This window comes from Phytophthora sojae, assembly GCF_000149755.1.
Source record: "Phytophthora sojae unplaced genomic scaffold PHYSOscaffold_1, whole genome shotgun sequence".
NCBI classification, from domain to species: domain Eukaryota; phylum Oomycota; class Peronosporomycetes; order Peronosporales; family Peronosporaceae; genus Phytophthora; species Phytophthora sojae.
The window spans coordinates 4,089,292-4,114,982 of NW_009258115.1; the positions used below are offsets into that span (position 1 = coordinate 4,089,292).

Consider the following 25,691-nt stretch of genomic DNA (forward strand, 5'->3'; position numbering starts at 1 on the left):
TTGGGATTCCCGAAAGCAGCGGATGCGCATCCCAAGTTTGTTGTTACTGCTCGACATTGCCACTGCAACGCGCCTCCAGACTCGGAGAGCGCGGCATGCAGCGTGGAAAATTCTCCAGTGTGTCCAACACCGACGAGCCTGGCCGAATAAATACTTTCTGTGCAATACCCTCGCGCGCCTGCTTTGGTCTGCAGCTTGCTTCCAACGACACCACATTCGTGCTACAATCGACGTTTTAGGATACATCCCATACACCTGGTTGAAATGCGTCAACTTGCGCGCAAACGCCTTCTGCTGCGCACAGTAGCAGCGCCAGCTATTGAAGCATAGTCGCACGTGACGCTGTTGTCGGGCGTGGCGTAGCTTGGCGAAACACTGCCGAGTATGAAACGTCTGATTCCATACGAGAAACGCATTCGCCTGTAGCTTCGTTTCGAGTGCACGCTGTATAGAATTACCACAGAGACGAACACGATGATGATAACTGGACCAGCGGCGCCAGTCTCGCATGACTCGAGTACACAACTTTCGCTCATAGACCCGCTCGGCCAGTTCACAAATCACACCCACTTTTCTCCACTTTTCCACCCGAGATTTCCAACAGGCAAACAGATTCTCCACCGACTTCATACTTCTGCGCAAACCAAATACACGACAGCGGGCCTCTAAATGTGCTTGTTGGTGCCAATTTACCAACACTTGACGCTTCACACGCAACCGATAACGTTGATCACAACGGTAGCGGAGTTTACACAAAGAAACAAAACTTGTCCACCGATCCCACGCTCGTCGAGACGGGTTGCAGATAGAGCTCTGGTAGGTGGAGCTCTGCCGTAGAACGTGCACTCGCTCTGCCATTTGTCGCTTCGATTGCGCTAGTGTTTGCCATGCTCGAAAGTGGCGCTTCTTAGCGGAAATACGCAGGTTTTGTCTGAGGTGATGACTCCGTAGCGAGTTCTGGGCATTTTGGTACACTGCACCCCACAGAGTAACAACTCCTCGTTGCATCAAGCGTCTCTGATAGCATTCTTGCGCCTTTACGAGTTGTTGTCGATGTTCCAGCCGCATTGTGCGGTACGTTTTCCAGCTCATGAGGCTGCGTTGGCAGCAAAACTTGGAGTGCAGCACTTCAGCGCGCTCTTCTTGAAAGTAATAATCCTGTTGGGCCCGATGAAATCGCTTCCAAGCCTTGAAATGACGGGCTTGGAGAGTAAACCACGCATGATTAAGCGTTCGTCTCTTGTGGTGAAGTCTGAGCCAGCCTTCTACCCAGGTGCAGCGCAGTAGACGGTTTTGCCACTTGCTCCGTATTTGATGAATTCCGTCACCCCTGCGTTTCCTCTCAATTGCCCACACGTGCAGATACAATACAGCTCTGGATAGACGTCGGTGAGTTACTGCTACCTGTACACGTCTGCAATGGGCGCTGAATTTGGTCTGGTCTTTAAACGCTTGGAAGTAGATCTTCCGAATGTCCTTATCTCGACTTTCCATCACTCGATCGCCATGATGAATCGCTTGTGTTACAATTCTCCATGTGATCAAGTGTTGACGAAGCGTTCGATGAGTGATTTTCTCGCGCAATCGTGCGATACGGTTAGCAACACAAGCAGCTTCACACCACAACAAGAAAAACCTCCGCCGACTCACATCAAACTGCACCCTCCACGCCAGCCTTTTATCGCGACAACGTGAATGAGCGAAAGTGCGCCATCGACGAAGCAGCTCTCGCTTTCGCGCTAGATTCGCCTTTACTTGGTACTGCGCACACGTTACACGTTGTTGTTCTTGGATTACCTGGAGCTTACGCATGCCTCGAAAGCATCGATCGAGTGTTTGACGGGTTTGTCGAGACCGGAAAGCGTGGATTCGAAGCTCTGTCCATACGGCACGAAGGAGCCGACGATGGATGAAGCCAATCCGCTCAAGTAAAACGCTACGCACGCACAGTCTCCGTTTCGAGAAATGAATCCAGCGCCGCCATACTCGCTGCTGACTCAATCTCCCCATGAAGGAACTCCGTCCTCCGTCTAACAATCGTCGCACCGCTCGACGCCGTTGTTTCCATTGCGCCCACAGGGAAATTGCTCGAGATATTTTCCAAGCGTCAAGAAGGCGTTTCTTCTCGTGTTCATACTGTCGTTTCTTAAGAAAGCAAGCCCACTTGGTGATCACTTTCTGCTTCAGGAGCACGTCCGCTGCTGCTCGACGTCGAGTTTTCTCTCGACGGCCTCGAACGAAGATTCTCCACTGCCGAAACCACATTCGAAGCGCGCGGCGGTCTCGCTTCGCTGGCCCAGGATTCGGTGAGTTTGATGAGGATACTGATGAACTTGAAGATCTACTCCGTCGAGCGAGGAGGTTGCTGTGCCGATGAGATCTCGACGTCCGCAGCGAGTTTGACAGCACTCCACCGCTACTTTCGGAGTAATGCTCGCTGCTTCTACCATCACTGTAAGCTCTGCTGGAGTCCAAGTCGTCTGCAAAGAATGGTGAAGGTCTAGTGTTCATTGAGTGGATAGCTGCTGGAGGGGGCAGCGCTGCGAGGAAGGCCTCGTGTCGCTGGTTCAGTCGACTGTCTGCATTCTGGCGCGGTTGGTCCTGCTCCACGTCGTGGGAACTGCGCTCGAGGATCCCCAGTCTGTACAAAGTCTCGAGCTGCGACCTCGCGAGCGCCTCCGTCGACTCCTCCGCCATCGTCGACGCAAAAGTCTCACGTACCAGCAAGCAACCGTTACAATGTAGCCATGTGACGACCACCAAAAGGTCACGACTTCAATACCTGTCCGAAATTAAGTCCGAAATTAAACCAAATTTCGGTTTAAGCTTATACGCAAAAGGCACAAAGCCATGAAGGACCAGCAGCAAGAGCCCGACATTTGGCGCGACTCGTTGGTGCGCTACCTGGGGTACGCCAATGAGCTGGGCGAGTCGTTCCGCCCCATTGTGCCTCGACTGGTAGTGCCGTCCTACCTCGTGGCCTTTGGCTACGTCTTGGGGGACACCTACGACAAGGCCTCCAAGGCCCACTCGAAGGCTGTGGCGGAGGGCGTCTCGGCCCGTAAGCGCAACGCGGTAGTGGCCGACGCCACAATCGACACGCTGGCGTGGCAGACCATGGCCAGCGTCATCATCCCCGGCTTCACTATCAACCGAGTGGTAAGAAGACTGTAGAATGGTAGGGGTCAATGTATTGGCGATGGATACTTAACGGAGACCTTCGGTTGGTTCTGCAGGTGGCGATGAGTTCGTTCGCAGTGCAGCGAGCGGCCAAGAGCTCGCCGGTGGTTCGACGCTGGGCACCTACAGCCATCGGCTTGGGCGTGATTCCGTTGATCATCCACCCCATCGACAGCTTCGTGGACGCCGCCATGGACAAGACGGTGCGCAAGTGGTCCAAGGCGTTCGTGGACGACATCGACAAGTGACTTGCTTCTCTCTCCATTCAAACAACAGTTTTAAGTCGGTTGCTGCATTTACTTTGCGCCCTTTTAGTTGTTGCCTTTGCCGGATAAAACCGACGGAATCGTGTGCATGGAGTTGGTGTCCTCCAGGAGGAACGGGACGATCTCGGCCGTGGCGACGTTGTACTCGCGGTGGCCGATGACTCGCATGGCAGCGTGTGTCATTCCACTATGAGTCACCACGCCGAGGTGCGAGGCCTTGTGGCCGTAGAAGACGCGGTTCAGGAAGACGCGCGCGCGGTCGTTGATGTGCGAGTCCGTCTCGCGGTGGTCCGGCGTCCACCACGGGTCCGCGTCGCTCCAGACGTCGCTGAAGTCGATTCTTGGGTACTGCAGCGCCTTGGACGAGATGGTGCCTCGCATATCGCACGTGCAGACGCCGATGGTCTCACGAGGCCACTCCATCGAGTGCTTGGGGATCCCCTTGTGGTTCCGGTACGCGATCATGGCCGTGTGCAGAGTGCGCTCCAAGGGCGAGACCACGACTTCCTCGATCTTGAGCCCCCTCTTGAGCTCTGTATCGAGTCTCTCTGACGCTTTCTCGGCCTGTTGCACACCTAGAGCCGTCAGCTTTGCGTCCGTGTACTCGGCCAGTTTGCGGTAGTATCGTTCCCACTCTTCGGTGCCGTACTTGGCCTCCGCAACATTGTGGATGCCCTCTCCATGGCGTAAGAAGAGGAACAGCTTGACTTGGACGCCTTGCGTGGCTCGGCCGTTGATGTAGGCTTCCACGTCTCCCCACGTGACGTTGTCGAGTAGCCCGAGATGCTCCGGGTTGGAGTCGGGAACTTTAACGGACGCGGTGCCCTGCTTGAAGAAGCCAGGGACGTAACGGAGCGAGAACGGCACGTCCGAGTCATCGCCCTCGGGCAGAGCGAGCGATAGAGCAACGAGCAGCTCGAGGAGGACCAGCAGCAGCAGCGGCGGCGGCGGCGTGAATAAGCGCATTGGGGGGGGGGGGGTAAGAATGCTTTCTTTCGTCTTCAACTCGGCTTGGAATCTTCGTCTTTGTGCACGAGAACAACCAATGAGACACTGCGCTAATTTGGGCTGAGCTGCTGCATACGCAAGGGTCTTGCGCTGTCTGACAGTACGATGGCGATGCAGGTCACTTTTAGGCGCTGAAGGCTACTGGGTGTGATTGAATTGAAGCAAGCACTACGTTAGGAGTGAGAGACCGTGTGATTGAGATGAGCATGGAACTTGCCGCGGGTTATCGTCAACGAGTGAGAAATTAATGAACTACTGGCAGAAGATGTATTCTCGACTTGGCGTCCAAAACACAGTACAGTGACACCTCTATAAATGACACCTAGTTCGCTCGGTGTTTCAGTTAAAGAATTGATCAGATAAAGAAATGGCTACACTTCTAATGGCTACATTTTCATCTGTTCGGTGCACAGTACAAGGGCTTTCTTTACCTGGTACCCCTCCAGCATTTTTGTACTCTTGTTTTGTTTCGTCTTCACACAGACAGAACTAACGGTAGGCGCGGTATTGTCTGTTCCTACTCCTTCTTCTCATTGGTATTAGCAGAATCGCATCCCCTCAGGTTGTACGTGAGTTTCAATACAGTGAGGTTATGGGAATATTTGTTGTCCCGATATCCTGCCACCATGCCTGCAGTTTTATCTTTTGCTTGGTATCTACTGCATAGCCCTAGTTGTCTCGACATCATAATATTTTAGTTTGTCGTAAAATATATATGTACGCTGCGCTGATTGTAAAATACTGTGGCTAGCTTATTTATCAGTATTTAGTTACTGCAAACTCTTTGTTCCAACTTAGCATCCCAAATAAAATTTCTCTCTTCGCTCGATTTGTTGTGGCGGGAGTAGTGGTAGCAATGGCATACGTGGGAGGAGGCAGGCAAGTGATTGAGAAAAATATATATGAGTTTGGATCTATTCGCAGTTCGAAGAACTGTCGATTGGGGAAGGTTTTTGGATGACATTGAACGACATTCACGCTACATTCGTCACTTCACCCCGTGCGGATGACGTCAAACAACATTCACACAACATCATACAGCAATCGATCGAATCGGTCTGAATGACACTTACAGGTTTTGATGGATATCTATTCTTTTTTTTTCCTTCTACTGTAGATTGATGTCAGATGCCATCAGAGGAAGTGGGGCTCCATCTACTACTACGACGAACAACGTATTGTGCATTAGCGGACTACTACGACGAACAATGCATTGTGTACTAGCAAGCATTGTATTCTTTCGATCAATATGAGGCATCGGTGCTAATGATGCTAACCTTGGACACAACTGGTGCCGCCACATCACTGGATCGTATTATGCTACTGTACATGCAGCTTCAAAGCTCTCAACATAGTACTTACTCATTCCATTAGCGGTAAAATTATCGATTCGATCTGTTATGAGGCATAACTTATATCCTCCTCTTTCAGACACAGATTTTCTTTTGCATGCATAATTTCTCAGAGAGAGAGAGAGATTGAAAATCGTGTGGTCAACTGAGTTTGCCGTGACATAAACTGTCGGCGGGCTGATATTGTGTGAATCCCCACACTCACTAGAATTAATCCGGATGGATTATTGTGAAACCGGCTGCTTTGCCCATTTCAATTGTAAATCGATCGATTTATACCCTGATTTAATAGCCTGGGTTTTTCTTATTAGGTCGACTCACCCAGAATAGCGTCGCCGTACCCTGATTGGTGGCCTTAAATAGGAACGCCTATTTATACCAGGGGTTTCATTTAGACGGCAGCAACGCAGAATGCCCACTTTGAGATCGGCATTCGACCAGACACCGCGCTAACAACTCCACTATCCAATATGCCGACTCCCGTGCGTGTCGCTGTTTAAATCGGGGAAATTACGAAGACGAGTCGAACCAATGTCCCTGTCGAGAAGCCTGTGTTCTCATTTGACGAGCGCGAACATGGCTACAGCGACTTTTGTAAGCAGGTTGAAGACCGTGTTGCAGCAAGCTCAGTACCTACGGGAAGAAAACTATTCGCTCCGACCCCAGCATCTACATGAAACTAAGCCAGGGGGCACCTCAACGAGACTGGGTTTCTGTATCGGAGGGGACGTTTGGATCGCTCGTGGCGACTTCCTTTTCTATCTACCAGCGGCGCACGAAGAATACAGGTCCGTTTGAAATAGAGGTGTTTGTACTTGCAGCTCGAAAACCTAAAAGCAACTTAGCTGGGACCCGACGCGCGACCGCCCCACGCATACAAGAGGCAGCACGAACGATCGACAGCTTCCTGGAGCAGCGCTCCGACCTCCAAGTTGGTTAGATTGCCCGAACCCATTGGTCGTTTTCGCATGCCCGCCAGCCGGAAGGAACCGAGCTCACGGTGCCCGAGACGGCAACATTTGCCCAAGCCCAGCATATAGACGCTATGCGCGAGCAGGAAACCGCTCTGGAAGAGCCTACTCACCAAACTATCTCGGTTCGCTTTAACGGGTCTACTGAGATGCCGCTAACGATCGAAGTCGCTGAGCTGCGCCGCGTGTTGGCGCTTCCGAGCCACAATTTACTTGCCAGCGGGGTCTTCTCGTCATTTGAGCCACCTGCGGAGCCTGAGGAAGACGTCTCGGACGACGAACACAAGAGCGACTAAGCGAGGAGCAGACTATATACTTTTTACTGTTAAGCAATGCATATTCCTCTAAATCTGCCTCGCTACGCTCGGTTAAATCGTTCCTCCCACCCACCCCATCCCCCTCCGCTCCGCCTCCCCTTGCTAATCTGTAGTAAACGCCGCCACATTCACTCCACTCGATGCGTATCCGCAGTGTCGAAACAAGTTCGCTCCGTGGTCTTCGCACGTCAAGCACCTCCGCATCGCCACCTTCAACACCAGCTCGGGGTACAGCGGGAACACCAGGTTGGCGTGCCTAACCAACCATTGCTTCAACCGGGCGAACATCACCTCGATGGGCTGAGGTGAGGGCAGTACGGCGGCAGGTACAAAAAAACAGCTCCGCATCGGTGCACGACGTCCTCCAGCTCCTTGTACGTGTGAATGCGGGCATTATCCAACACAACGATCGACCTGGGCAAAGGCCACGGATTCAAATGACGGACGACTTGACGTACAAACGCGCGATGGAAGCGCTTTCGCGTAAACGTGCCGCGCGTAGTCTCCCACGCGATAAACCCCGTCACGTCACATGCAGCTAGAATAGAGACATGACTGCCGCGCTTGAAAGGCACGTGTGCAACTGCCTTCTCACCCCTCTTAGACCACGCGTAACGCCGCATAGAATCTAAGCCGTTCTTTGATGTTTCGTCAAGAAACACAAGCTGGTCGGGGTAGCTGTAGAACGATCGCAGCTTGGCCAGATACGTGTCCACCTCAAACGGCAACGCCTCTCGTGCACGCCGTTCAAGCACTTTGCGCGACAACTTCAGCTCGAAACGGAGCAGCCGCAGAAGACACGTTGCCGACAAACTGTAATGGGCCTACCTTGGCTCACTACTACGGCTTACACGTATGCGCACGTGTATGAGGAAGCGTAAGTTTCTTTTACTTGAGTTAAGTATACTCGAGATCCACGAGTATACTTTAAACAAGATAAAGACTCCAAGTAGCGGGTTTTGGTAAAAGATGAGAACTGCTATTTGTGTTTTATGTTTCTGACTTCCTCTAAGTGTAATATTCTAAACTAGGAATCTGCCACCGGCTGGAGGGCAGAATTCCAATGCTATGCATGTCACTCATTGGCTAAAAGATGCTGCTCTCAACTAATAGGAATCCTAAGTCTCTATGGACCACCCGTCGTGGTGATCCTAAATGTATGTAGCCTTTGGTGTGTCTACACCAAGGACGAGAAAGTCTTTCGAACCTCTAACAGACGTCGTGTCTGTTAGAGTTACAAGTGACTGTAGCCACTTGTGCGTGTAACCCCGTTACACAAACCCTTTTGCTGATCCGGAAAACGGCGCTTGACTTCCTCCAGCAGTTCCTCCACGTAGAGGCATGGGTGCTCCTTTACGTACTCCGAGACGTACGTGACCACCGCTGGTAAGAATACAGGGCGCTCTTCGGGTGTCTTGGCCAGAACATGCCCGGTTGACTTGAACTGGGCGTACCATCTCCGCACTGCGCGGCCAGATACAGCGAGCACTCGTCCGACGATTTCGCACGGGACAGAGTAGACGTAGTGGAGCGTGACGGCGCGCCACCTGTAGTCCGTTGAATACATGGGGTGTATGCAGAGTTGGTGGGCGGAAGGCATCTTGAGGAGTGCCAGTCAGCCAGCCGATTCAAATCGCTTTTAGACTCAGATTTATTATTCTCAACCCGTTTTAATACCCTGATATGCGTGTTGTTTTGACTATGATTTATTTAGCACTCGGGACGCATTAAGGGGTTCGCGGAGGCGGACATTCGGTCCGGTTTTTACAATAGATAAAACATTCCACTAAAACATCGCAAAAAACTACTTAAAGTCCTAGGTTGTGCGATCCAAGATAGGAAGTATAGCTCGATTTTTTTCGTTCAACAATTTTTTTTTAATCCGAACCCAACTCTATCCGCCGGCAATGCGGTGACGTCCTATACGGTGACGAACGAATTCATTCAGCGGAGACTCAAAAAGAGCTGCATCTGGTGGTACGTCTTCTCCGGAAAAAAGCTAAAGGCTAGCTGCACTAGCTTAGGCATTTATCTATGAAGACTAGGATGATTTAAGCTTGTCTTGTGTGAGACTACAATACGACCCGCAGAGATCCACCGAACTGGTGGTGTAGAATGATCCTGTTCTTGTCAAAACAAGTTCAAAGTACATTATTACCGATATTAGTTCAGATCATCCTACTGCTACATGCATACAGTACCTTCAGATTAATACTGGGATAGGAAGCAACGTTAGTGCTGCTATCGCAGACCAAATAGGATTATATCCGTGGTACGTCAAGTCAAAATAAGACCTCTCTTGACACCCAACTGGTACATTTCCAGAAACCGGTATGACCCCGGTGCCGCACTGGGCCCCCAAAAGCGTGGGCAGTTTGAACCGGTATGGGTCAGTAGCATATACCGAATCGGATGGAGCGATGCAAAGTGAATGATTGAATCGAACGGACTACTACAGGACTTTAGTAGCATACAAATGCAAGCATTTTCATTTCTCCACGAGCTAGATCTCGAGCAAGGTTCGTTTCATTACTGTGTATAATTACTGCCTAGTCGTATCTTGCATCTTGGCCGTTGAGGCGAATGACCGGGCAGATGACTGTGGGTCGTAAAAAAAGTAATATAGGAGTTTATCCCAAAAACCTCCTATCCCAGCCTTCGCGGGGCCCTAGTACTTGATAAATGGCAATATCACACTTGGACGAATCAAAGCTGACAGTTTTTTGTTGTTGTTAAATCTTCAGGCGACCTGGACAAAATATGCACCATGTTTTATCAAACAGAGTTTGAATGCTCCTACGTTGTTGCTGTACGCCGCGCTTCCTGTGCGAGAGGAAGCACCGGGTGGACATCGTCAAAGCGAAGGACGAACACCCGGTGTATCCTACTCCTACACGCGATCGAAATCTAGACCTCAGTTTTAACTCATCAAACTTGAAACAAATTGCTGGCTTCATCGGGTTATCCTGCTAGTTTGGTTGAGCAGTTATCCTGGCAGCGCTAATTATTCGAATGCACATTTTTTTTTGTTTTATCGTCACCTGTAAGTTTCCGAGCACAACACTGCAATCTAAACAATAAAGGATTCTGCCTGGGCATCAGCGCACATTTCAGTAGCAGGAAGGAAGGAAATTACGTTGATTACCTCGCTGTTGATAACCGTTCTACTAACTACAAAGAACTAAAGTTAAAACTAAATCCGTGGAGCCCTCATTCGACGAGCAGGAGGAGGTAGAATCATCACGGTGGGTTTGTCAAACCCAATCGTTGAAGTACCAATTCGTTGGAGTGACGATACATGTATATGAACTGGCAATGCCTTTGAAAATAAGCGATCAAACTTTGTACACTTGGTTGTACCGTGGTAGATTACCAGGTAGGCAGATGCTGCGGCTGTGAAGCAGGCGCAGGGGATGCCCGAGTACATCGTTTCCCTGTAAGGGTATCCGTACAAGCTAGCTTCGAACTGCGAAACCCCCCGGGTCCACCACCCGGGTCCCCAATTACTACGGCGTCCATTTAGAGGGTTGAGGCGCCAATAATGGCGACCATTTAGAGAATAAAGAGGTTTTTGATCAGTTATAGAACACCTATAGTGAAATCCATATAATCCCGTTTGCAGTCGAGGAATCCTAACCAGATAGGGAACACATAGTCAGTTAGAGGGGTTCATTTAGGGAGGTGCCACTGTAAGCTTATCGACCGTTGCGATTGTTGCAGGGATTCTTTAGCTGAACAATTATCGCGTTAGAACTAGCGGGTGTCTTTGCGTCGAGGGTATGTCATCGAGAGATGGTATTGCTTAATGAAAGTATCCGTGAAGGATCAGGAGAAAGTATGCTCCACTGCCGTCACCTGTTAAAGTGGAGGCTTAGGTAGCCGCCGCGATGATTTGGCCGACGGTCGTGAAGAATTGCATGACATTCGGGACATTTTGCCGAAGCATTCGTCCGAGTGAGCAGCTTGAGTTGGCTGGAGCTACATGGGAGGCTTGTGAGCGTGTTGCGTGTTGAGCGGGTTGCTGTGTCGTGACCGCTGGTTGTGAATTCTTCGCACGATGGCGCTCGGAAGTGTCGAATGAGTCGCAAGTTGTGGTGTGCTCCACAAACTGCGTCGTAGCCGTCGCGATAGCGTAAAGCCATCTCTCGTGCTCCACTGAGCTCGACGCCCTCATCACCAGACGCTTGCAGCTTGAGCCGTGCTCCAGACGAATGATGTTGCGTGCTGTGTCGCTGCCAATATCGTTCACGATCTTGACGGTGGAGTCGAGGGGGATAGTCAGTGTGCCGCCCGCGACGCGTGGACGCTGGATAACGAGGTTAAAAGCAGCCTCGGTGTTTCGTTTTGGTAGCGCAGTGCGAACCAGGTAGATGGTGCTGAGGAACCTGCAAGCGCAAACATCCCAACACGCCGTCAGTACTTGGAAATTTCGAGTGTATGGAAGGAAACTTACCAAATGAGGCTGCACGATTGAACGTGGAATTTACCGCACGTCATTGCGGTGATGGTAGAAGTAGTAGCTTGTGGGTGAAGCTGGTCAAAGACTGATACTCGCTTGGAGTTTGGCAGTAAATTAGGAAATGACGAGCTAAAGATCCCCCTTAGCTTTCGCGAAGTGGGCCCGTAGAGATCAAGTTCCACGATGAATGAGATGGCAGATAGAATTCATCGGGGCTGAATTGCGTTACTACAGTAAGAGGGTCTCCGAATCCAGTGATCAACGCGTCAAGGCTGTTCTTGGAGTTAGCAACTACAGGCTCGGACCGTTGTTGTATTGGTTTGTTGCCACAACAGCTCGGTAGGAGTCGCCGGATCTGAGCTGATAGGATCCGGATCGCTGGCGTCGGCGTATACAAGCTTGATCCTTGATTTATGCTGACATCGGAAGCTTGAACTTAAAGGCTGGCCACAGCTATTACTCACGTGTCTGTCTACCTACACGCATGTATTAGGTCAAGATACGACTTGCTTTGACAGCCTCGTGACTTTGATGGCTACATTTAAGATCATGCGGTGGCCAAATTCTTTTTGCCACACTACCGAAATGTCAAGCGTGACGAAAACTCGCTTTTACTGGACAGAGTTGCGGACGTATCATCAATGCGGGTTCACCTTTGTTGGTCTCTGGTAGCCGTCGTCACCGCAAAGAGGCCACATGAGCTTGTGGTCAGCGGATGGATTCAGGCTCCACATGGCACTTCTAAACTAAAAAGTTCCAGCAGCTAAGCCATTGTCAGGGTAACTTCAGATTTCCTACAGCTGACTCCAACCCACGAAAACCACTCAAAGCGTCTTGTTCTCACTTGCTTGACGACTTGTAATTAAAAACTGCAGTCGCCGTGTATCAAACTGCTGGGCAGGCCAATAATTACCTGCGAGAATACGCGTTCACAAAAGTGAACAAAGCGAACTGTGTCTGTAAAACACTTTACTTGAACCTTTTTGTCTCGTGAAAGGAGGATCCAAACTTTTGGCCCACCGCTCAGTTCTCATATCATTTCCAGACCTTCCCCGTCAAGAATACATTCCCCCTCCCCCGCTCCTTACTGCGGCTACCGCTATGACCTCCGGTAATCTGCAGATCCAATTTTGTGGCCTCCTCTGGTACGTGTCAAATAGCCGCCTAGCCGCATATCCCCGCTAATCCCCACCATCTTTGACTTGAATTGATGGATCCAGGCTGCTCACTAGCGTATGCATCGCCCGTGCCTCCTCGATGGCGCGCGCCGCGACCAAAGATCCCGAGACTTCGGGTTTTGCCTTGATCATCCAGCGATCACGCTTCGCTGGTGGCCTCTTAGTCATCCCACTCGATAGCACGGTTCGACTGACCCAATGCTTCACGAAAGACCTCGCGCAAAACATCATCCGTCTCCAGTACGGCCGACGCGGCAAGCAGCTTGTGATGCGTGCGGCTAACACTGTCGAATACAAGGAATGGACCACAGCGATCAAGTCTTCACTGGTACCCTTCCGAGGACCAAACGACTGCCACATCCCAACAAACGTTGGAGGTCACGTGCAGAAGCTCGCCAGTCGCTCAACCGCGTTACTCCCGAGTTTTGCAGACTGACGACGTAATGGCTCCACGCCTGTCACAGTCACTCGACGCTATCAAGCGGCTCGTGGAGGGCTACGACGACGTAGCTGTTCAATGGGCTCAAGTGGCGACGGAGACGCGACAGTTTAGTGCAGACATCGCTAGTCTTCAACCGACTCCGAACGGTGCTCGACCCAGCTGTATTCCCACTAGGTGGCCATCACCGCAACAGCAACGAGCGCCGCTCGTACCATTCCCCCCAGCTATCAGCTGAGATAGAGAAGCAGCCAACTTGGCAGTCTGTCCAAGAGTCCGCATAATTATTGTTTACCTGTAACTCAGTCATTTTTAAAAAATATTATTTGGTTGAGAAGCATGATCTTAAAACTGCATTGTGTATTATTACATTGTGACGACCAACACTTCCTTCAACTTCAGTTCAGACGAAAGTCCAAAGTGATTCACCACCACAAAGCAGACATTTCAGTGGGGTCACATGGGCAACATGAAGCACCATTAACGATACATATATCCACGCCTCTTTCAAGTAAAAGCTGGGTCTGAGCGGTTCTCGTCACGCCTGGGTCACCGAACGCCCGCACTCAGTTCGGTAGGGTAACAACAAGAATTCAGGCGTCACCTGATCTTGAGCGTAGTTATCTAGTTTGTTAATGAGCAACGCTGGTAAGTCACCACACAAATAAGGCTTTCAATCATCACGCGACCGAAGCTCAGAGTTTTCCAGGCCATTTCCCGATTTGCTCGCTGACACAACAACCAAGCAACCAGCACCACCATGACGTGTGGTACCCTGCACATTCAGTCTTATGGGCTCTTCTGGTAAAACTATTGTTTGCTCACTGTAAATGGTCAATAGCTCCCGTTGTGCTTACCACCAAATTTCGTACGGCTGCAGGTTTTTAAGCACCGTGTACCTTGTGCAAATGTCAATCCCCGTACTTGCCAATGGCTATTCCTCCATCGAAGCCCCGTTCAACCTCATCATCCATCGCCCACGCATCGCGGGCGGTAGACTGTCGATCCCAATCGACTCCAGAGTGCGACTTGTAAAGTGCCGCCGCAGAGAAGCTGCCCACAACACGATCCGGCTCCGATACGGCAAAACGCGCGAGTGCCTCGTCGTGCGCGCGTCCAACTCGCTCGAGCGCTCGAAATGGCAGATTGCGCTCATCCAAGCAATGGCAGCAGCTCAAGACCTGGAGAAATACACTGCGGCCTCAACTGCACCCGTGACAACATCTTCCAAGTCTGCTCCAACAAGTCGATCGGCCACGATGACCCGCGAGCAAGTGTCGAGGATGTACGTTGAAAACGCTCGAGCTTGGAGCAAACCCACCACCGCGTTGAGAATTTACGGGGATGTTGAGCTCCTTGCAGCCTTTCAACTTCCATTCGCGTACACTGTTGGCACGGCGTCATCCACGACGACGTGTAAGCGCAAATTGAACGTCGTTCCAGGTCCTGGAATCTGCGGCTCTGTGTCGAGCGATGTGGGGAGCCAACAGCCTGGACGCTATCGACAGGAAAAGCTGTGCATCGCCACCCAGTTTCTTGTTGCAATCGGTCAGACGATAGTCTAGCTGCAAAGCCGACTCGAACCGTCAGCATTCAGACGAGACCCCACTTCAACCTGCTATCACCACGCAAGACCTGCGTACTTCGCTGTCGCTTACAAGTGCAGCTACCGGTAGTTGTATCCCGGTAGCTAGAACCCAAAAAGAAATCGACGTTAGATTCAATCTTGTTCTATTCGACGTCCAGTACCCAGGGTATATCAATCTCAGCTGAGGCCGACTTGGATCCGCCCAAGCGTCAGCGTGATATCATTACGGTACGTCCAAGCAAGTGCTGCTTGTCTTACATGGGTATTCTCCACGTCATGTGTGCCGTCGATGGCAGGCACATAATCATCGGCACACAATCTTCAGCACATGGCTACATTTGCTTCAACTTGGTACGTGGTACCAATTCCTCTTATGTCCGAGAGTCTCCGATACCGAAAAAAAAACAGAACCCCATTGTCCGTTTCGTCCCCACGTAGGCACGAGGAGGACCCCAAGCAGCAGCAGCAACACGTACACCAGTCACAATGCCGCACCGTGACCAGCAACACCACCAGCAGCTTCGCTGCGTGCCCGGGTTCTTCCTCATGGGCGTGTCGGACGAGCCCGTGGACGAGATGGGGGACCCGCCCATGCGCATGGGCCTCGTGGACGGCAAGGCGTGGCCCGACGTCTACGCCTTCATGCGCAAGTTCGAGCTCGCGCACCCGGGCCGCCGCATCAAGCTCGTGATCCTGCTGCGCCACGGCGAGGCCACGCACAACGCCACCAAGGCGCGCGTGGGCGACAAGCTCTGGGAGCAGCAGTACGAGATGCGCCCCGAGTTCATCGACGCCCCCCTGACGGCGCATGGCAAGGAGCAGGCGGACGCCGCCGCGTTCATGCTCGAGAAGCAGATCGCCAAGTGCGGGCTCGAGCTGCAGCGCGTGTTCGTGTCCCCGCTGGACCGCACGCTGCAGACGTACGACCGCGTGTTCGCGCACCTGCGGGACATCCCCGTGTCGGTCGTGGAGCTCGCGCGCGAGACGCTGGGCGTCGTCAACTGCGACCGCCGCAAGCTGCTGACCCCCAAGCAGGCCGCGTACCCGCAGCTGGACTTCGACCACGTGGCCAGCGAGAACGACACGTGGTGGCGGCCCGACCACCGCGAGACGAGCGACGAGATCGCCGCGCGCGCCGCCGAGTTCCTGGACGAGGTCTTCTATGAGTCCCCCGAGAGCTGCGTGCTCGTCGTGTCGCACAGCGGCTTCAGCCGCGGCTGCTTCGCGGCGGTGGGCCACCGCTACTACCGACCGAGGAACGCCGAGTTCATCCCGCTTCTCATCACGGACGCCACCGAGGAGGAGCTGCAACAGGACGCATAGCTAGATGGGTAGATACTGCATTTTTGCATAGCTTTTTAGTGTTTTTGTCGGCCGTCAACAAATGACTGACGCTTGCGTGTGTAAATGACTTAGATACAACTCGTGCATGGGATCAGAGACTTTACTTCGCGCCTTCCGTCATTGCTACACAGACATCCATCATGATCAGGGGCTCATATCAAGGCTGATACCTGTAAATATCGATACTGTATGGCCGGATACTTGTATCAGTATCACCTGATACAGTAATGTGCGTCAATAAGGGACCTCTGATATGAATAGGAGTGTAAAGGCTATTAAGGCGAACAAGTGGAAAAAGAAAGAACAATGTATTGATTTAGTTAAGAATAAATGACACTGCTTTTACTAATGTGCGTGGAGTGCAACCAGCACTTCTGAATCGTAGAAGCTGACACATTATCCCACGCAGACTCGCACCACTTCATGGCAGTTAGTAAGTCGACTGTATGTCTAGGGATGCCCAACTTCTTGGCTAGCACCGTAGCATAGAAGACGATCATTGCACCGCTGAGGCAAATGCCCTCCGCCTCTGCAAGCATGATGAACTCGACGATGTTTTGATCGATCTGTAGCTGGAACGGAGACGGCTTGTTCTTGCGCTGAGCACTTCCGTGAGGCTGGCGCAACAGCGCGATACGCCCCGAGATGATGCGGCCGATGGTGGCTTTCCCAGGGGGCCTTTGCAGACCGAACTCGACTTTGGCCCAAAGGGCCAGGTCTTCATGCTTGACAGCGGGGGAGCTCTCAGCCTTCTTGATCAGACGCAGCTTCTGCTGCTGGGTGAGGCGAGTTCTAGTCTTGGAGGAGGTGCTCATGAGGTGGGTGGATGGGTAGAGCGCTGGTGTTGTGGCAGATTCCGTTGTGCTTGGAGATCGCGCTGAGCGGGTTGGAGGGAAGGAGTTATGTTTGCGCCCGAATTCAAATGGTAGCTTCAATCACTGATTGGCTAGATCTGACCTCACTAGCCAATCACGTAGTCGCGCTCGTTGCGAAACCAGCCAATAGCGCCAGGATCCTGTCGAAAGTTAACTTAAATCAATGTTAGCTGTGTTCTTGACTAACAGCTGTATATAATGTATGTAAGGATATTAGTTGCCACACGTCCCTTATTGACGCACATTACTGTATTGGTGGTGGTGCTGTATCGAGATCCAATGATACTTTTCGGCATATAAATATCGATATCCTGCGGCCTAGTGTAGATTTCACCAACCAGGTTATTTCCATGTGCGCTACCGCACATAGTTACTTGCATATAGCCACTTCTCCCAACAAGCCCACGGCAAGTACAAATCTACTACTACCATCTCGGTTCGGTTGCGTGCGCGCTCTCTAGAGAATGGCCGACGAGGATACGTCGCCCAGTGATCGTGACCGTAGAGATAAAGAAGGCGAAGTTGGAGTCGAGTTGGTATTCCACTATCTGTGCGTCACTCAAACCAGAACATGTTTGTTCTTGTCTGGGAGTTCATCGTGTACTTGCTACTCCGATTCCTGACACAAAGAAGAAAAGCAGCTCGTTCACCCACATCTGTCTCGTGTGCGCAGCACACAAAAAAGCACGGACCCGACCTCTTCTGGACGGAGATCATGCTTAATGCGGCAACAGACGACTGCTAACCCCAGGAAGCACATGCTCAGAGCTCACAAGGATCATCCCTTTTCGGTTGAAAATAAGCTTGAGAATCTGTCTCCCCAAACCACTATCTACCGTGTGCCAAGAGCGATGTTTCAGTCTTAGTGGCTATGTGGAGAACGAGTTGGGAACCCAGCTTGATAACGACCGGGTCGAGACGATGTGCTTGATGAAGGCTAATTGGCCCGAGTACAAGGAAGTGCTGCAAAAGAATAGGAGACGGCGACATTAGCCAAATTGCTGCAGGTACAATTTTTATCAATATATGTATCATTATATTGATATGATATTGATATTAGTATCAGTATCGCTGATATCAGCTTCGTCAGAAAGACGAGATACCCGATACCAGCTAAACTCGAGCTGGTATGAACCCCTGATCATGATTGATGCTACCGTGAACCATCTATCGACCAAGTCACGTCATTTTCCCTGCAATCGGAGACTTTGTGGGAACTTCAGCCGCTTCTTATTTCTTAATTCTCGCTCCACCACACCCTTTCCAGACGTTAACGAAGAGAGACAATGCTGTCCCGGGGTCAAGTGCTGGCCTCGTCGTTCACGGTCATCTTCGCGCTACTTGTGGTGGGGAATTCGGCGGCATCTTCGCGTTTCCGCCACCACAGTGGATTCTTCGCTCAAGGAGACCCAACTGTGCCTGTTCCAGCTTCGAATGCACCTCGCATGGGTCTCGTGGAAGGGAAAACGTGGGAAGACGTCCAAGCTGCGATGGATCCGAGTGGCGCTCGCATGAAGCTTGTTGTATTTTTGCGCCACGGAGAGGGGACACACAACGTGGCCATCGAAAAGTACGGCAGTGACGCGTGGAACTCGTACTACTGCAAGTTGCCGGAGTTTTTGGATGCGCCATTGACCCCCAAAGGCGTCCAGCAAGCGACTGAAGCGTCAGCAAGGCTCAACACAGAGACCAGCCGTGGTTTACACCTCGAGCACGTGCTGATGTCCCCGCTCGAGCGTGCACTGAAGACTTTTACCATCGCCTACCAGAGCCAGAAGAACGTTAGCAGCAAACCTTTGGAGCTGCCTCGAGAGATCTTGGGCGTTGACACTTGTGACGAGCGTCGCAGCATTTCGGAGAAGAAGCGGCAATACCCAGACCTGGACTTCAGTGGATTTGAATCGGATGCAGACCCGTGGTGGACTCCGGACCACCGTGAGACGGACTCTGAGCTGGAGGCCCGCGCGAACAAGTTCCTGGAAGTGCTGTTTTCTGACGTGTCGGCGCAACGTGTGGGCGTTGTCTCGCACAGTGTGTTTGGCGCTGCACTTCTCCGCGTGATCGGCCACCGTGAGTACAGCCTTGGTACAGCCGAATTTCTGCCGCTTCTCATTGAGGAAGCGTAGGCTTAGCCTATACGAGTTGGATTAGCATTCGTAATATCCAAGTCATTGCCTGCTTTGAGTAGGATGCATTAGGGGGAGTCGAGCATTGCCAAAAACGTGCTCCAGTTTTGAGCTTGGCCGTGCTCACAATCTCGACAGCGTTTTGCTTAACTCTGAAACAAGCCACCTCCGGAGGTGGCTTATCTCTGAAATGAGCTGCTCATTTCAGAGACAAGCAATTCCCTTCTTTGTTCCCTCCTCTACAAATACCTCCAAATTATCCTATTGTACAATATCCTGTGATACACGTTCTAGCTATTCAATGCTGTTAGAAAGGGCTACATCAAATTACCTTGTTTCTCACTATCAACTTTGGTATCGCATGTCTCTTGCATAATCAGTATTCCCTACAAAGTTACACACCATCATTTGTTGAAGAAACTGGTCGGGATCTGTAGTGGGACAGATGGCGGAAAAGTTCCCTCCACTCGACTAAGTCCGAAAAATGGAGGGATCGACATGCCACTCCCCTCCAAAATGGCTCATCTTTTCGACACTTTGCTGCTCAGAATTCTGGCTCGGTTTTGCTCATTATTTTTGGCGTTTTTGAGATGTTCGACTCCCTATTTGATGTGAGTGGGTCCTGACTCAACAGACCAAGTCCCATCATAGTTTTGCTCTCGATTGCGCAAAAACGCCTGTGCAAACTGACGGCAAGATCGCACTTGGCGATCATGAGCCAAGTGAAAGACATTGAAGTGCAGGCTATCGTATACAAAGTGATAGGATGCAGCTCGGCGTCGACCCGCTGTGTCCCTACTTTGCTGGTACAATCACTTAACAAATTAATCTTTGATGGTGATTAATTGAGGATCTCCGCAACGAATGGTCCAGCTTGGAAGGCGAGAAGCACAAAATGCGATACATGTATCCGCACGCATAGTTGATAGGTGCAGGCCTCCGTATCAATTGCATGTGACCTGTGAGCACGCGGATGGTTGGCTATCCGTTGGTCGTCTACCCCATGCTCCATCATTCTTTAATTTGCTCGCTCGCGTGTAGATCTCCAGTTAAGATGCTCAGCATCTCTCGCGTTGTGGCCTTATGCGCTGCGTTCGCGACACTCGCCAACGCCGCCACCCACTACGAGTACAAGACCGTCGACGTGGACTACAACTTCGACGAGAATGAAGAAACCCCGCGCAGTGTCATCATGATGATTCCCGACGGCACGGGACCCAACGTGTTCACCCTTGCGCGAACTGTTCTCGACCCGACCCTGAAGACTCGGCTGCACATTGACCCGCACCTCATGGGCACCGTCCAGACGCACTCCTCCACGAGCTACATCACGGACTCCGCTGCGTCCGCCACTGCCTACTCGACGGGTTACAAGACGTACGACTCGGCTATTGCTGTGGACACGTACGAGCAGCCGCTGGGCACTGTGCTGGAGGCAGCCAAGGCGCGTGGCATGGTCACCGGTATGATCGTCACCTGCCGCGTGACCCACGCCACCCCCGCGTCGTTCGCGTCTCACGTCATTGACCGCGACTCGGAAGACGACATTGCTGCGCAGTACGTCGCGAACAAGAACCTGGACTTCTTGCTTGGCGGTGGCCGGAAGCACTTCAACGACTCCATGCTCGAAGACTTGCACGCTAACGGCTACACTGTTGCCAACAACTACCAGGACCTGCTCGACTACCAGTCAGCGAATGAGGAATCGGGTGCGCTTCGCCTCTTCGGCCTCTTCAAGGACAGCCACATGACGTACGAAGTCGACCGTCTTCGTGAGCTGGCCGCCAACGACACCACTGCTCGCGAGCCGAGTCTGCCAGAGATGGTGGAGATCGTGCTGAGTCTCCTCCGCAAGAACGAGCAGGCCAAGAAGCACGGCTACTTCGTCATGATCGAGGGTTCCCGTGTAGACCACGCTGGCCACTCGAACGACCCCGGTACGATGGCCAAGGAGGCGATTGCCTTCGACGAGACGGTGGCCGTCGTGCTCAACCACATTGAGCAGTCTCCGAACACCGCAATGTTGTCTGCTGCCGACCACGGAACTGGTGGACTCACGCTCGGACGCAGCGGCATGGAGTACCCTTACGTCTGGTACCCCACCCAGTTGCAGCTCCAGAACATGTCGACCGAGGTCATGCAGGAGCGCTTGGACGCAATTCTGGCCGGCGACGAGTGTGCGGTGGGAGCCAACGAAACGTGCAAGACCGTTCTACTCGAGTCGGCCAAGGCGATGCTGGCGAACTATACCAACGTGACGTCCGTGACGGACGAGGAGGTGGCCAAGCTCACGACGTTGATCGCCACCGCCGTCGACGAGACGCGCGACCTGTACTTCGTCCTGGTCGAGCTGGGGCACGTGATCAGTGCGCCAGCTTGGATCGACTGGACCACCGTCGGCCACGTCGGCACGGATGTGAATCTGTACTGCAAGGGTCCGCTGATCTTCGAGCGCATGTGCAAGGGAGTGCATGAGAACGTCTACTTGAACAAACTGATGGCGTCCTTCTTGGGTTTGGAGCATCAGCAGGAACTCGAGACGATGAAGCACCGCAACATCTCCGTGCTTGAAGACCCGCTGGCATTCTGATCCTTGCGAGTTCCAGCCTGCAACTTCTGTTCAAAGATAAATAAACGTAACATAATAACTTGTCACTCGGATTCAATGCAGCAAAGTGCTACGTTTACTACGGCAACTTCACTTCAAATAATACATGCAAGGAAGTTTGCCCACTTTGTGGTTGAAGATCTGGGCCAAGTCACGGAATGAGCCAGATTTTCAGTGAAAGCTTTCACTGAGATGGACGCTGGTAGGAGCTCCGTTTCGAGATCTGTGGTTCCACAACGCGACGGCAGCCTCGAGGCGACACAACAGACACAGGGTCAGTTGGCACCAAGTCCGGCGTGAACAGTGCATGGCTTTAGCTGAAAGAGAAAGCAATCGCTATTCTGTCCATCCGAACCGACAGCGCTTGAATTTTAAGATGCTGGTCATGTACTGTAGTGTGTGACTAAGATGCCGCAAACGAAATCTCAGCGAGCTAGATTCCATCCCCTTGCTGATAGATGCTTCAGCTGAAGCGAGACCTTGACTACTGTATCACGGTCTCACTGCGGTTCAATGGCGATGCTCTCCTCGTGCAGCCGATCTGTTGAATAAGCTCTTAGCGAGCCACCACGGGCCTTCGAAGCTGTGTTGTGCACGCACTGCCCTCACGTTTAGAATCTTTGGGCGAGTTGCGCTCGCACGTGAGGCGCGGAGATCCCGTCGTTGCGCCAGGGATTCGGTGGCACGGGATCATCGAAACGATCGAACCGAGCGAATGGCCCTCCTTTGCCCACGAAAGGCGATCCCGACTAAAAAGGCCAGATTAATTAATCTCTCGAGCTTCAAGCAAGATTCGCGGCAACACTCGCCGGGAATCCCCCAGTCCACAGCTGTTGAAGAATCTCTGCGTGTGAGTTCCACTGTGCACACAGGTCAACCATCGCCAGTGCTCCCTCCGCAATGCCTGACGGATGAAGGGCTCCGTATCAAGTACGGTGCCGTGCTGGGGCTGTAGCTCGTGAAAGCCTTCGACCATTCTCCATTTTTCCTCGAACTGCACACTCGCGCCAACCCCCAACCTGCCACAGTGATGCTTAGCATCTCTCGCGTTGTGGCCTTATGCGCTGCGTTCGCGACACTCGCCAACGCCGCCACCCACTACGAGTACAAGACCGTCGACGTGGACTACAACTTCGACGAGAATGAAGAAACCCCGCGCAGTGTCATCATGATGATTCCCGACGGCACGGGACCCAACGTGTTCACCCTTGCGCGAACTGTTCTCGACCCGACCCTGAAGACTCGGCTGCACATTGACCCGCACCTCATGGGCACCGTCCAGACGCACTCCTCCACGAGCTACATCACGGACTCCGCTGCGTCCGCCACTGCCTACTCGACGGGTTACAAGACGTACGACTCGGCTATTGCTGTGGACACGTACGAGCAGCCGCTGGGCACTGTGCTGGAGGCAGCCAAGGCGCGTGGCATGGTCACCGGTATGATCGTCACCTGCCGCGTGACCCACGCCACCCCCGCGTCGTTCGCGTCTCACGTCATTGACCGCGACTCGGAAGACGACATTGCTGCGCAGTACGTCGCGAACAAGAACCTGGACTTCTTGCTTGGCGGTGGCCGGAAGCACTTCAACGACTCCATGCTCGAAGACTTGCACGCTAACGGCTACACTGTTGCCAACAACTACCAGGACCTGCTCGACTACCAGTCGGCTAACCAGGAGTCGGGAGCGCTGCGCTTGTTCGGTCTTTTCCACGAGGACCACATGTCGTACGAGGTCGACCGTCTCCGTGAACTCGCCGCCAGCAACACCACCTCCCGCGAGCCAAGCCTCCCGGAGATGGTGGACATTGTGCTGAGTCTCCTCCGCAAGAACGAGCAGGCCAAGAAGCACGGCTACTTCGTCATGATCGAGGGTTCTCGTGTGGATCACGCTGGCCACTCGAACGACCCTGGCACTATGGCCAAGGAGGCGATTGCCTTCGATGAGTCCGTTGCTGTGGTGATTAACCACGTGGAGCAGTCCCCCAACACGGCGATGCTGTCGGCTGCCGACCACGGCACTGGTGGTCTCACGCTCGGACGCGGCCCTGCCTACCCGTACGCGTGGTACCCGACCGAGCTGCAGCTTCAGAACATGTCGACGGAGGCCATGCAGGAGCAGCTGGAGGTTGTTCTTGAGGGTGGCGACTGTGCTGTTGGAGCCAATGAGACGTGCAAGGCAGCTCTGCTTACTTCGTCCAAGTCCCTCCTAACCAACTACACCAACGTCACGACGGTCACGGACGAAGAGGTGGTCGAGCTCGTCACGCAAATTGCGACGGCGGTGGACGAGACGCGGGACTTGGAGGACGTCATGATTGAGCTGGGCCACGTGATCAGCCTGCGTGCTGCCGTGGACTGGACTACGGTGGGCCACGTTGGCACGGACGTGAACTTGTACTGTAAGGGCCCGCTGCTCTTCGAGCGCATGTGCAAGGGCGTCCACGAGAACACATACCTGAACAAGCTCATGACGAACTTCCTGGGCTTGGAGCACCAGCAGGAGCTGGTGACACTCAAACACCGCAACATCTCGGTACTCGAAGACCCGCTCGTCATGTAGGATACATTCCTAGTGAACACTTACATGTAATTGATTCCCCAGTTGTGTTTCCTTTTAGTACTTGAAGGTTTGTGTTGCTAGGCGTCATGGAAGTCGACTTAAGGGGCCCATGAGGTTTCTAGAAGCTGTCCCTCGACAAAACTAGTAGTAGGTCAAAATACATTTTGATAAAAACCTGCACGGAAGCCACGTCGATTTAGAATCGTAGAAAAGAACGCTGGTGGTTGGTCCATGACTGTGCAGTAGTACTTCGAAGTGATGTAGCTTACTACCTAAAAATTCGCGACAAAAATGAGTTGGATGATGTGGTGTATGTAGTGCCGCACTACATACACCACATCATCCAAAGTTAGACAATACCTTGTCTGACTTCTTTTGAGAAGAAAATTCTAAAGAATTCCCCTTAATAAGATAGACTTTAAAAAAGAATTCACTAGATGTGATGCCAGCTTTCGTACATTTTCCAAGTGGGCTAAACACCGTAATTTCTACTGTTCTCTAAGTATACTTTGCAAGAATATTGACCTACTTTTAAAAGTTAAGGAAAACAAAGTATATGCCTGCATGTCGCCGGTGACTACTCGAAGGTACCGTGTCGGTCCTGTAGTACTTGCTATCTAGTGTACGACGGGGTAGTTAGTTAGCACTGCATCAAAAAGAGCACGAAAAACGTCACCTAGCTCGAACACAGCCTAAAACTTAAAGCCGTAGGTATTTTTTTTCGTGGCTCTGTCGCTATTAAAATAGTTAGCTCTGGGATCCAGTGCTATATCATGACAACTCGCGCTTGGCTTTTCTAAGTCTTACACGAGTTATGACAAGGCATTAACCTGGGTCTTCATTGGGCATGTGAGTCAAAAGCCACGCCGTCTACCCCCAAAGCAGCAGGTTTTCCGAACGGCAAGGTTCTGATTGTGTCTTGCATGTCACTTTGGAGTTTTATCACCAGTAATCGCGCGAGAATTTCCTACAGCCAGGGCGATTTCCTTAGAGAGCATAACGCAACTGCAGATGTCAACCTCTCTGACAAGATCATCGGTCCTTTCTGGTCATTACCAGGCAACGAGCATGCTGCGGTGAACGGCATAGTGCCACGTCACACTTGCAATCGCTGATCACCTCGGCGCCACCACCCGCCAGCTGGCCCACGACTAACTTCTCGAGCGAAATCACCTCACAACTCATTGCGGTCACTCACTCACTTCGCGATTTGCCTTCGACACACCACGGCCTACCTCACTCTACAATGAGCAGCGTGCTCTACCCACCAAACTGCCAGTAGCTCAGTGACACCGTGATCGGACACGTCAAGGAGCGTTCTGACCGACGCTCCGACCAAGCTATCTGCAGCTCTAGCCCCGACGGCACACTCGCGGGCCCCAGCTACTCAAGCTCCGGGACTGCACACTTTGACGCC

General features: G+C 52.2%; 12 protein-coding genes across 12 annotated transcripts; 8 read left to right on the plus strand and 4 right to left on the minus strand.

Annotated features, from left to right (window-relative positions):
* Positions 1-2,856: 2,856 nt before the first annotated feature.
* On the plus strand, positions 2,857-3,392 carry PHYSODRAFT_435779 (hypothetical protein; the record flags this gene model as incomplete). The annotated part of the gene is made up of 2 exons (XM_009516635.1): positions 2,857-3,159; positions 3,237-3,392. Coding segments are annotated over 2 exons (459 nt in total), but the record flags the coding sequence as incomplete, so codon positions are not given.
* Positions 3,393-3,491: 99 nt separating this feature from the next.
* On the minus strand, positions 3,492-4,412 carry PHYSODRAFT_293431 (hypothetical protein; the record flags this gene model as incomplete). Its single annotated transcript, XM_009516636.1, has 1 exon — positions 3,492-4,412. One exon carries the CDS (start codon positions 4,410-4,412, stop codon positions 3,492-3,494), a length of 921 nt encoding a protein of 306 aa, XP_009514931.1.
* Positions 4,413-6,276: 1,864 nt separating this feature from the next.
* Positions 6,277-7,073, plus strand: PHYSODRAFT_308795 (hypothetical protein; the record flags this gene model as incomplete). Its single annotated transcript, XM_009516637.1, has 4 exons — positions 6,277-6,300; positions 6,432-6,515; positions 6,576-6,737; positions 6,786-7,073. The coding sequence occupies 4 exons, from the start codon at positions 6,277-6,279 to the stop codon at positions 7,071-7,073; spliced, it is 558 nt and encodes a 185-aa protein (XP_009514932.1).
* A 1,255-nt stretch (positions 7,074-8,328) lies between these two features.
* PHYSODRAFT_469219 (hypothetical protein) lies at positions 8,329-8,661 on the minus strand (the record flags this gene model as incomplete). The annotated part of the gene is made up of 1 exon (XM_009516638.1): positions 8,329-8,661. The coding sequence occupies one exon, from the start codon at positions 8,659-8,661 to the stop codon at positions 8,329-8,331; it is 333 nt and encodes a 110-aa protein (XP_009514933.1).
* Positions 8,662-10,965: 2,304 nt separating this feature from the next.
* PHYSODRAFT_293433 (hypothetical protein) lies at positions 10,966-11,591 on the minus strand (the record flags this gene model as incomplete). Its single annotated transcript, XM_009516639.1, has 2 exons — positions 10,966-11,479; positions 11,548-11,591. The coding sequence occupies 2 exons, from the start codon at positions 11,589-11,591 to the stop codon at positions 10,966-10,968; spliced, it is 558 nt and encodes a 185-aa protein (XP_009514934.1).
* Positions 11,592-12,654: 1,063 nt separating this feature from the next.
* On the plus strand, positions 12,655-13,408 carry PHYSODRAFT_293434 (hypothetical protein; the record flags this gene model as incomplete). The annotated part of the gene is made up of 3 exons (XM_009516640.1): positions 12,655-12,698; positions 12,774-13,059; positions 13,163-13,408. 3 exons carry the CDS (start codon positions 12,655-12,657, stop codon positions 13,406-13,408), a joined length of 576 nt encoding a protein of 191 aa, XP_009514935.1.
* A 670-nt stretch (positions 13,409-14,078) lies between these two features.
* On the plus strand, positions 14,079-14,735 carry PHYSODRAFT_293435 (hypothetical protein; the record flags this gene model as incomplete). The annotated part of the gene is made up of 1 exon (XM_009516641.1): positions 14,079-14,735. One exon carries the CDS (start codon positions 14,079-14,081, stop codon positions 14,733-14,735), a length of 657 nt encoding a protein of 218 aa, XP_009514936.1.
* A 569-nt stretch (positions 14,736-15,304) lies between these two features.
* On the plus strand, positions 15,305-16,081 carry PHYSODRAFT_472201 (hypothetical protein; the record flags this gene model as incomplete). Its single annotated transcript, XM_009516642.1, has 1 exon — positions 15,305-16,081. The coding sequence occupies one exon, from the start codon at positions 15,305-15,307 to the stop codon at positions 16,079-16,081; it is 777 nt and encodes a 258-aa protein (XP_009514937.1).
* A 341-nt stretch (positions 16,082-16,422) lies between these two features.
* Positions 16,423-16,917, minus strand: PHYSODRAFT_467906 (hypothetical protein; the record flags this gene model as incomplete). The annotated part of the gene is made up of 2 exons (XM_009516643.1): positions 16,423-16,609; positions 16,649-16,917. 2 exons carry the CDS (start codon positions 16,915-16,917, stop codon positions 16,423-16,425), a joined length of 456 nt encoding a protein of 151 aa, XP_009514938.1.
* Positions 16,918-18,263: 1,346 nt separating this feature from the next.
* PHYSODRAFT_261613 (hypothetical protein) lies at positions 18,264-19,103 on the plus strand (the record flags this gene model as incomplete). Its single annotated transcript, XM_009516644.1, has 1 exon — positions 18,264-19,103. The coding sequence occupies one exon, from the start codon at positions 18,264-18,266 to the stop codon at positions 19,101-19,103; it is 840 nt and encodes a 279-aa protein (XP_009514939.1).
* A 1,054-nt stretch (positions 19,104-20,157) lies between these two features.
* On the plus strand, positions 20,158-21,693 carry PHYSODRAFT_475742 (hypothetical protein; the record flags this gene model as incomplete). The annotated part of the gene is made up of 1 exon (XM_009516645.1): positions 20,158-21,693. The coding sequence occupies one exon, from the start codon at positions 20,158-20,160 to the stop codon at positions 21,691-21,693; it is 1,536 nt and encodes a 511-aa protein (XP_009514940.1).
* Positions 21,694-22,741: 1,048 nt separating this feature from the next.
* PHYSODRAFT_476501 (hypothetical protein) lies at positions 22,742-24,274 on the plus strand (the record flags this gene model as incomplete). The annotated part of the gene is made up of 1 exon (XM_009516646.1): positions 22,742-24,274. One exon carries the CDS (start codon positions 22,742-22,744, stop codon positions 24,272-24,274), a length of 1,533 nt encoding a protein of 510 aa, XP_009514941.1.
* Between the last annotated feature and the right edge of the window lie 1,417 nt (positions 24,275-25,691).